At 41.3% G+C, this 11,220-nt stretch overlaps 1 protein-coding gene across 1 annotated transcript; it reads right to left on the reverse strand.

The window, feature by feature from the left end:
* Window positions 1-1,223: 1,223 nt before the first annotated feature.
* On the reverse strand, window positions 1,224-2,708 carry LOC122651028. Its single transcript, XM_043844371.1, has one exon. It carries the CDS (start codon window positions 2,706-2,708, stop codon window positions 1,224-1,226), a length of 1,485 nt encoding a protein of 494 aa, XP_043700306.1.
* Window positions 2,709-11,220: the final 8,512 nt, after the last annotated feature.

The following is an 11,220-nucleotide window of genomic DNA, read 5'->3' on the forward strand; positions in this document are numbered from 1 at the left end:
TGGGAGCCGTAGAACAGGTGCCTCGGTCATCTTTTGCTTGATCAAGGAAAATGCTTTGGTAGCAGCCGGTGTCCATGGAATTTGCCCTTACTTTCTCTCATGCACTCGAATGGGTGCCATGATGCGCTGAAGTTCGAATAAAACGCCGATAAAAAGATGCTAGGCCGTGGAAACTCCTAACCCGTCAAGGTGTGTGGCACGGGCCAATCGACTATGCTTTGCACTTTCTCGGATCGGCTTCAACCCGTGAAGATATAATAAACCCAAGGAAGATAACCTTAGGTAACATAAAAGAACACTTTTTGAGGTTGATGAAGAGTTTCTCTATCACGTAACACTCTCATCACTTGCTTTAGATGATCAGATGCTCCTCGGTGGTGTATTTGTAGATAAGAATGTCATCAAAGTAAACCACAAGAAACTTACCGATGAATGGACGAAGTACTGTGTCATTACACGCATGAAGGTGCTTGGAGCATTTGTGAGACCGAAAGGCATCACCTTCCATTCATATAGACCATCCTTTGTCTTGAAAGCGAGTCTTCCTCATCTCTCGGCGGACCCGAATCGATGATATCCGCTCTTTAAGTCAATCTTCGAAAAGATGGAAGCACTGTGAGCATGTCTAACATGTCGTCAAGTCTTGGAATAGGAAACTGTATTTGATGGTGATCTTGTTTATTGCCTGCTATCAATACACATCCTCCATGTACCATCTTTCTTTGGAGTAAGTAATCTTGGAGCACACATGGGCTCATGCTCTCAACAATAAACCCCTTGCGAATCAGGTCATCCACTTGTCTCTTGAGCTCGGCATGCTCAGTAGGGCTGAGACGATAAGTGGGCAGATTTGGTAGCACCGAACCTGGTACTAGATCAATGGCATGCTAAATATCCCTCATAGGAGGTAGCTCATCTGGAAGATCGTCTGGTACTAGATCTGAGAAATCATCAAGCAGATCTTTTATGGACTTGGGTTGAATAGTGGTAGGGGTTGGTGACACTGCTCTCGTGACCAGGGCTAGTATCAACCCTGTCTCTTCACTTGTAGTAAGGAATTCTCGGTGAGGCAGGGACAGAATTCGTTGCTCCATGGGCTGTGCTTTAGTAGTACTAGTACTAGCATGTGGTGCCTTGCTGCTTGACCCTCCTTTCATTGGCTGTCTATTGTCAATAGTTTTCAAGACTGTTGTCGCTTTGGGCAGCTCTAAGCCTTGGCTTCATCAATGGTACATTGAGGGGTTGAGAACCAGTGGTTTCCCTTTGAAGTCAAAGAAACACTGATTTTTTGTACCTCCCGTCAATACATTGTTATCATACATCCATGGTCTCCCAAGTAAAACATCAGTCAGAATCATAGGAATTATATCACACCAGACAGTCTCCTCGTAACCAAAAATCTTGAGTGGCACTGAGCACCGCTGATTAACCTCTAAAGTATCTTTATTAAGTAAGGATACCTTGTATGGTTGTGGGTGAGGTTCAGCTTTAAGCTTCTCTTCAATGACAAAAGCTTTAGAAACCACGTTGACACAATTACCGCTGTCCACGATCACTTGGGCTGTTGCTGTCCCGCTATCCATCAGTGTATAAAAGATGCAATGTCGACGCCAGTCCTCTCCTTTAGATTCAGCAACCAGAATGCGAGTTACTACATTTACCTCATAAATTTGGTCTTCCAAAGTATCATCATAGTCTTCTCCCTCAAGAGCAGCATTAACGGCCCAATTGTCATTAAACTGCGGGTCACAAACTTGGACATCTGGACTAGTTTCCATGGCTGCAATCACTGAATTGGACTTCCCTCTTTGGGGGCAATACCTTGCATAATGACCATCTTGTTGGCAATGGAAACACTTGTTAGGTGTTTGACTACCCATGGGGGCCTTACCCTTTTCCTCTGTAGTTGGTGGAGCTCGGGTAGGGAAACCACTAGATCTGTTAGGAGTAAAGGCTCTCCTAATATCACCGGACTGCGTTGTGAATCTTGGCGGGGCAGCCTTGATTAAATCTTCAGCATCCATTGCCTTTTCAAAACAGTGATTCAAATTATATATTTCAACCACGCCTATCTTGTCTTTAATGTCAACCCTCAATCCCAACTTGAAACGGGATATAAGCTGGTCATCATTCTCATCTACACCCGTACGTGAGAGTAAGTCATTGAATTTATCAATATACTCCTCAACTGTTAAGGTACCTTGTCGTATAGTGTTCAGTTGATCATGCAAACGCCTCTGATAAGAAGGAGGTAAGTACTTCTCTTTGAGAATCTCTTTCATAGCTGCCCAAGTAATTGGTTCCATGTGACGACGGATCAACCTGTCTTCATGTGTACGCCACCAATCTCTGGCTCCTCCAATTAACTTAGTCGTGGCCAGCTGCATCTTTCGGTCTTCAGACAACCGAAACCACTTGAAGTAGTCATCTAGAGCACTCAACCAGTCATGGAATGCAATAGGGTCATGTTTCCCGTTATATTCCTTCAGATCTAGTTTTACCTTATGCTTATCATCACGGTAATACTGATTTCCATCGTGATCTTCATCTTCTTCATAGGCAGAATTGTTGTTGATCCTGTGTGTCTGTAGTGTGGGAACCCTCTGTGGTAACCTACGTGGATGTCGGTTGTTAGTGTATGAAGCAGCAGCTTCAGTTTGTGATATTTGTTGTGGAGGTGCAGTAGGACCTTGTTGTGACAAGTACATCAACTGTTGCTTGATGGTCTTCACATCTTGAGATAAAACCTTGACTATCTCGGCCGATTCTTTGTAGAGTGGTTGGATCACTTGATTTTGGAGAACCCATAGCTAGGCTTTAATACCAAATAATGTAATCCTAGATGGGGATAAAGCCAACTAGAACCAGAACTAGGATTTACTAGGGTTTAATGGATTGGCTAGGGTGGAATTAGATAAATAGTGAAGTTAGGGTTAGGGTTTGAGAAGGAGATTAATGTAGGGATCTAGGGTTTATAATGAGTATTATGGCTAGGGGCTTGGATCGAGTTTCCCAAACAGTGAGGGGGAGATTTGGTCCAAGTTTGGGCTGCTTCTAATGGTGGAATCAGGTTGGGCAGGTTTTAGGTTATGGAAGTGATGTTTGGAGATGGAGGGATATTAGGGTTTGGCTTAGAGGGCTAGGAACAAAAGGGTTTGGGGATGGGGATTTACTTACTGGTTATTAGATGGATCCTTGAACTGGTAGCAGATCTGGATAACTGAGCCATGAACGTTCAAACAATCAGCAGTAGCAAACTTGAACAAATCTGAATGCACACGAATGAGAGAGACAGTGAACTCGTGAAGGCTATCTCAGCCTCACCTTCACAGCCTATCTCAGGACAGTGGAATGCAACAAAGCAAATTTCTTATTCATTAAATCGTGGGGGGCTCAATGGAGCTCTTACATTATATAGCCTTCAAGGCTGGACATGAAATATAAATCCTAACTAGGACTAGGACTCAAAATAGGAATAGGAATGCCAACTAGGACTAGGACTCAAAACTAGGACTTCTAATTCAGATTTGAACTAGGAATCCTAATTAGAATTACAACTCAATAAAGAATAAAACATAATAAAAACAAATAAAACAAATACTAATCTAAATCCCCACGACTGCTGTTGGTATAGGGAAGAATCCCTACACCTACCCGATGGCTAATTATGCTGGTGTAGGGAAGAATCCCTATACCTGCGGCTGGTTTTAGACAGCCAGTTTACATCAGAGATAACCATTCTCTTACCTAACCCCATTCCATCGATCTCCATTCAAGTTCCATTCAAGCTCCAGTTCTGCCCTAGCTGATCTCTTGAAGAAACATATTCAGTTGCTGGATGAAGGTCACATGCAAGGTGACTTTTGCAAGAATTCTGCTCAGCCAAATCTAACCGTTAGAACCTGCTGAAATTTTGATCGAATCTTCCTCAAACCCTAAGAGAGACTAAATTCAAATTTCATTACCATCCACCCAGCCGATTGTCTGCGATTACCTTTTTCCCCTCAATCCTATTTTTACTAGGATTCCTCAATAATTTCAGATATAATCATCTGATTTAACTATAACTTTCAACATCTTCTCTCCCATATAATCTATACTCTCCTAACTTAACCCTAACATCTAACCCTAGGTCCCATCAAACCCTAACCCTAATTTTACAATTTTAACATATTTGACCTAGCTGAATTACCCATTTTAACATATTTGGCCTAGTCGAATTACCCATTCAAGAACAGATCCTGGTTATTGGCTTCTAGTTGGTCTTCTACCAATCTAGAACTACATTAAGTAAATTCACCACGTCCTTGATTGCAGCTTTGATCTGGCTCATATCTTGCCTTTATCTCAAGGGCCGCAGTGAGATCCACCACTAACACATCAAAGGTGTGAACACGAAAGCCATTCCAGTCACAATTTCCCCTTCAATGATGGCATAACCTTCCCAACAGCTTACAGCATCGAGAACATTCAATTGTAAATTAATTACACCCACTAATTAATATCCAAATAGTGATTCATCAAAACCAACTTTCGATTCTGTTTCTCTTTTAAAAAATATATACAAAAGGTCTTCTATGTTCATTCTATTCAAGATAACAAAGGATCATAGCCATAGGCTAACATAATAGAGATCATCCATCTGAATTTCAAAAGACCATTCAACTACCAAAATATACAAATGAAAACATACAAGACAAAGAACAAAGCCAGCACCTAACCACTGGCCAATAGACGAGTGCACGGATCCATTTGCAGTAGCATCCTGCTCCAAATCGAAAAAACATTATAATGGCATTAGTTACCTTAGTACTGATAGAGATGATGTTGAAGGAAGCAGCTCTTCCACCTCTCCAGTACTTTCTTGATGCCCATCAACAGTCCTCTGAGTGGCTGAATCAGAGAGGTAGATATAAGTTTGAAAAGAAATCAAACAAAAGAGAATCACTTCCATCAAGATCACCAATGAGTTTGACTGCCAACGATAAAAGAAAGAAAGGAAAAAAAAAAAGAGAGAGCGAGATTTTAGCAAACCAAGTGGGCAGCGACCTTGTTATTGTTAGTGGACATTCTGATTGACTCAACAACAAACTCCGCACCGATCTCACCCCAGGAGATCTCGTCTGGATTCCTACAAATTTCACCGTAATCAAACGTGTATCAGAAGTCAAAACCCGTAAAATGATTTTCTATAGTATTATAAAAAACTTACTTAAGAATTAAATTTAGGAATGCAGGCTATTACCTAACATAAAAAACAGTCACTAGCTTCTCACCAAAGAAAAGGGTCTTCAAGTCCTTGACCTTGATGTCATGATGCTTCCATTAACCATAAACACTGTCATATTTTAACTTGTAGGTCTGCGCAAAGCACAACAACAAACTGCTGATAAGGGAAACCAACTCAATATGAATGGAATACGGTATGCACTAAACAAACTAATACAATCAACCAACAAACAATCATTTACATCCATCCGAACACAAAATGGTATGGACGATAACCTCTGGATTGTATTGATAACAAAAATCATTTATTTCATTCGTATAAGTGATGGTTTATTTATTAGATCAGTAAAGATGGTAGTCAAATCAACTGATATAGTCACATATCGGTGGATCAGATGTATGAAACTGGTTAGAAATAAAAGGATGGATGGATTACCATGTAAGTAGTAGTAATGAAGGGATCATTAATGGCCACAAGCTCAACATCTTCCTTATGAAGAGAAAACTCATACTACCAAACGGACGATCCTTTCAAATCCTGTAAAAGAAAAAAAATTAATCGTTTAAAGTGAAGAAAGGACTGAAGAAGCTCAGTGTACCAAAAAGAAAGAATGTAGACTTACGTATCATTCATTCTGATCTTCATCTTGTCAGAACCTGATAACAAATTGAAAGAGAAAATAAAATAAAAACTGGATTAGAAGAGAAGAAGAAGCAGAATAAAAGGCATTGAGACGTGAGAGGGAGAGAAGTTGGGAGAGAGAGAGAGAGTCGAGTGAGATCCAAGTGGAGGGGAGAGAGATGTGAGGGAGAGAGTCATGTCCAAATGGTCAATTAGAACCTTCAGAGAACCAAGTAATAAATGAGCATAAAACTCTACGATTTCAGATAAAGTTAGGTAATTATAGATTAGACTCCATGGCTATGAGAGGTAACTGTAAAAATATCAGCAAAAGCCACGGCATTGTAGATTAAACTACTCATTAACCCAAATCAAGTGGCATCTCATAACACAGAACGTAACAATCAAATTCAAAAAAACCTTCAAACGCAGATCTAGTAAAGGAAATAGGATCAAATCAGAAGAAGAGATCATAAGAAGAGAAATCCAAACAGTAGAACCCTTCTCTCTCTATTGGGGAATACAGTTTTTAATTGACTGCTTCTAAACCCAATTCGAATTTTTTTTAAAAAGAAAAAATCTCGGAAGACTATAAGAGGCAAATGTGAAAAGATCAGCAGAACTTAGGTAATTATAGATTAGAATCCATGACTATGAGAAGCTACTGTCAAAATATCAGCAAAAGCCATATTCATATAATCAAATTTGATGAAATCAGAAGAGGAAATCACAAGAATAGAAATCCAAACAATAGAACCCACGAAAACATATACAATGCATCGTCATATTGATAGGCTTTGCGAGCTGAGAAAGCTGGAGGCAAGCCCCTTGACAAATCCCTACCAATGCTAATATAAACAACAGCAGCAACACACACACACACACACACAGAGATTAACCTATTACGCAAGTGTCCTCTGAAGAACCTCTTCTTGTGCAATGATTCCCATTGTTGATGTAAGGGTTTGCGAAGATGGTGGTTTCGCGGCAAACAAAAGTGAGGGTTTGCCAGACAAAACAAAACAAAAAAACAGTGTTTCGTTTGATTGAGGAGTGTTTCGCTTGGCCATTAATTAAAGGTTTGGGCCGTTTGGCCATCCGAGTTGGGATCAGCTACCCATAATCGGATTTAGGTCCTCGTAGCGCGACAGGGAGTGTAGCGCACATTCAACGGTTCATAGTGCTTGGGCATGCAACCCAACACTCCACTACTACGGGCCGTCAGATGATGCGCTACAAACCATGTCGCACTACAGAGGAGCCCAACGCCCCATAATCCCATATGGGGAGATCCCAATCCCCCATGGGATGTGATAAGATCGGTCCCACTTGTCTCCGGCTAGGAATCGTTGTCGTGCCAATCCCCCAAAAAGACGATTGTAAGGAAGGTGCAACTTTATTTCCTTATGCACCTGCCAAAGCGCATGGCTCCACACCCGAGGGATCCGGGCGGGCGTTGGATTCCCTAACAATCGCTACCCCCTCCATTTACTCCAATTCCTCACATGAGGGGGGGGCGGAAATGACCACCCTGCCCGAAAACACTGCCCAAGGTGGGGTCCACTCCCCCCTATTAAAGGAATTTGAGGTGATAATTATTCGATCCGGACCTTGGCCATCCCTCCTCTTTCAATTTTCTAGTTTTTTCATTTATTTAATGGGGGTATATCAGATCATTATCCTCTCAGGTTCCCTGCCTGGTACAATTGTCAAGTTCCTCTCATAGGGGGCGGAAATAACGATCTAACCCCCTACCCGAACACACTGCCCGGGTGTGGTTAAGTCTTCATTTTCGCTCCCCCTATGAGAGGAACCAGACAACCAGACGGGACAGGGAACCTGAGAGGAAAAAAAATTGGGTATATCGTATTTCTACCCAAAATAAAATAAATTGGGTCTATCATATTTGGATCGAACTCTTCTACCGTGGACCCTAGAGGTCGACTTGTGGTGAGGATGGATGCGCACACCAGAGCTAGAAAATCCTTACTCTCCATCGCATGTACATCATACTCAAATGTGTGCATCTAACTTCGCCGTTTAAACAACACCTCAGCCACATGTCGACCTCTAAAATAATAAATAAATAAATAAAAATCCAAAGTCCGGTGGGATCTGGATTGGCTAATCCATCTTTGAACCTAGCTGGTCCTTGATCTAGATTAGACAAACTCTTGGACTAAGACTACCAGTTATTGCACTAGCCTCAAGCCAATTGCTCAACAGTTGTCTTCTTTTAAAAAAGAAAAAAATTAGGATCAATTTTGGGTTGAAGGCTTCCTAGATCCATGGTAGGTCGACCTTGACTGGTTTGGAAATGGTTCCATGGCCTTCTCCCCTTCCTACCTAGGGTAGGCGTGGGGATAGGGATACTCAGCATGGCATTCCATTAGAAATTAAAAACAAAGGTAAAAGAAGAAGCCCTTGTTTGTAAGGGAGGACCCCCCCCACAAAACCCCCCCCCCCCCCCCCCCCCCCCCCCCCCCCCCCCCCCCCCCCCCCCCCCCCCCCCCCCCCCCCCCCCCACCCCCCCCCCACCCCCCCCCCACCAAACAAAAAAAACACCAAAAAAAAAAAAACCAAAACCCCCCCCCCCCCCCCCCCCCCCCCCCCCCCCCCCCCCCCCCCCCCCCCCCCCCCCCCCCCCCCCCCCCCCCCCCCCCCCCCCCCCCCCCCCCCCCCCCCCCCCCCCCCCCCCCCCCCCCCCCCACCATGGTGGGTCGGGTCAATAGGTAGCACCCAATAATCTCAAAGACCTAAATTACACGTCACCCCCTGGTTTTCAAACGAAACTCAGATCACCCCTTGGTTTTTGAAAAAACTCAAATCATCCCCTGGTTTAGACCCCAATATAACAAATTAGTCTCTATCGTTAGTTTTATACTGTTAAGTAATGATGTCAGCCAGTTAAATAATTTTAAATCCCTAAACTACCCTTGACCAATGTTGAAGATGAAAGAAAGGTAGTATTGTAAATTTAATTATAATGTTTTAGTACAAGGGTAAAATAGTCTTTTCACACTAGTAACTAATAGCAGACTAACACTGCTACTGTAGACGGGGTGATCTAAGTTTTTTCAAAAACCAGGGGATGATCTGAGTTTCATTTGAAAATCATGGGGTGAAGTGTATTTTACCCTTAATTATATCAACCTCACCTATAGGTAGTTGTAGAAGGTGATTAATTAGCATATCCCGTGGCACGACTTCCACTAATAACTCTCCCATAAATGTCCCCAACTCCACTACCTCATATAACCCTTCGGACTTTTTCTATAAAAAAAAAAAAACCTTTCGGATTTTTAGGGGCCGTTTGGTAACGTTTCTGTTACAGAACAGATGTTTTTACCTTTGTCATTTTTTTCTGTTTCTGGACTCTAAAATGGTGTTTGGTAAACTTGTTCCAGAAATGTTTTCAGAACAGAAAAACATCTTCTGAGCCGTTTGGTAAAACCTGTTCCGAAACATTTTTTTACCAAAATAATCAGTTATTACAGAAATGTCATTAATTGACTAACTTACATAGATTTAACATGTGATTACAAACGATGAGAGTCATTGTTGCTTCCATTGTGTATAATTGTCATGTGCACTACATTTACATGACTACCTCAAGTGATTTGACTATGAATGGTTGAATCAAAAAGGTCTTGGTGGATTTGAACCACCATCCCCTTGGAACATGCTTGAGACATGCTCATGTTCCAAGTGCTCTACCAATTTGAGCTAAAGACCCATAACCCTACCAAGTGGATGATTTCACATTATGTAAAATCCTTGAGATAGCAAGTACATGATTTGGGAAACCAACCAAGAACATCAACCAGCATTACAATAATGTTTTTGAGGTAGCACCAAAGTATAGGATAAGATTACACGTAATGTCAAATCTGGTCATGCTGCACCCAATATCACATTAAGTCGGGTTATTTAACAACTAGAGATGTCAAATATTGTAGAACTCCCAAGCAAAGATCCAATCAAACATTTCAACATCATTTATTCAAAAAACATCTGAAAATTCATATGGTTAAGAAAGATTGATTTGGATTCAACAGTATGAGAGTAAAGTAACTCTTTTGTTTTGGATGAAGGCTAGTTAAACCATTTTAGTTAGTGGTGATAATTTCACAGTGGTGCTCCATTAAACTGATCCCCATGGCTCAGCGGATAGAGAAAAAAAAAAATAGAGAACGAAGGTCCAGAGTTGAAGGTAAGATGAATTGAAGGAAACGACTAGTAACGACTACAGAATTGAAGCAAACAAATTTATTCTAGTAATAGAGAACTAGAAAGAATAAAACATGAACTAGAAGTACCTAGAGAAGAGAGAGATACCTCAGTAATCACAAACTAAAAAATCCCATATAAAGTTACATTGCTAACCAAATATATCATGGGTCTAGATTGTGGAATAAGCAGAGAACTTCGGCCAAAACCACTTTCAGGTTCAGAGACTATGCTTGAAGATTTCAAATTTGGCCTTACATCAAGTCATTTCTTGAACAATATCAGTCACAAAAAATCAACAGATAACAACAAAATTCAATATTTATTCATGCTAATAAATCCAGACACAAATTCCTTTCTAGAATCATCCTTAAATTCATGTTTAAAAATATGAAAAGATTATGCACAACAGTAGTTGTCTTAACTGGGCCTCAACCAAATCAAGCAATCATACATTTTTAGATTCAGAGAGACTAAAATATGGCAACCACCGTCACCTCTCACCACTTTTCCCCACCACTATTCCCTAAACCGCAAAACATGAAGATTTTCCAAAATCTATGGCAGAAATTCCCTTGAGTTAAAGAATCAATGCCAGAGAAAGCCCACAGTGGGATGAACAACAACTCGCAAGAAAACCAATCCGTTAAACAATTATCACCAAATCCCTAAATTGTTCAATACAAAAAGGAAAAAGAAATCCCCAATTTCGTTGTTTGGATCTAGAGAGAGAGAATTAATACATATCAAAAATATCTCGTTGGCGAGAGCTCTAGTGGTTGTGCCGCATGCCAAGACTCAGGACTAGGAAGTTGCAAACTGGATTTCTCGGCCTGAACTTTTGAGGGGATATTGAAATATGACTGCGATTAAACCGCCGTTGAAGAACACCTATATGATTCTAGGGTTTTTAACAAAAGAAGAAGAATAGACAAAAGAGAAGAAGAAAAAGAATCATTGTTAGACCATAGTTGCAGACGAAGAAGAGAAGAAGAAGAAAGAGAGAAGGCGATGAGCACTTACCTCCTTCAGTAGTTGGGGTTGCGAAAGTCTCTCGCACAGGTTATAAAACTTCTTGGAGAAGACGATGTTGAGAGCCAGAGCTAAGGTTCCATTGGAGAAGACGATGTCACAAGACT

This window comes from Telopea speciosissima, chromosome 2, assembly GCF_018873765.1.
Source record: "Telopea speciosissima isolate NSW1024214 ecotype Mountain lineage chromosome 2, Tspe_v1, whole genome shotgun sequence".
In the NCBI taxonomy this organism is placed as follows: Eukaryota; Viridiplantae; Streptophyta; class Magnoliopsida; order Proteales; family Proteaceae; genus Telopea; species Telopea speciosissima.

Coding starts and splice junctions, on each gene's coding strand:
- LOC122651028 (XM_043844371.1), bottom strand. CDS start 2,708: ATGTACTTGTCACAACAAGGTCCTACTGCACCTCCACAACAAATATCA.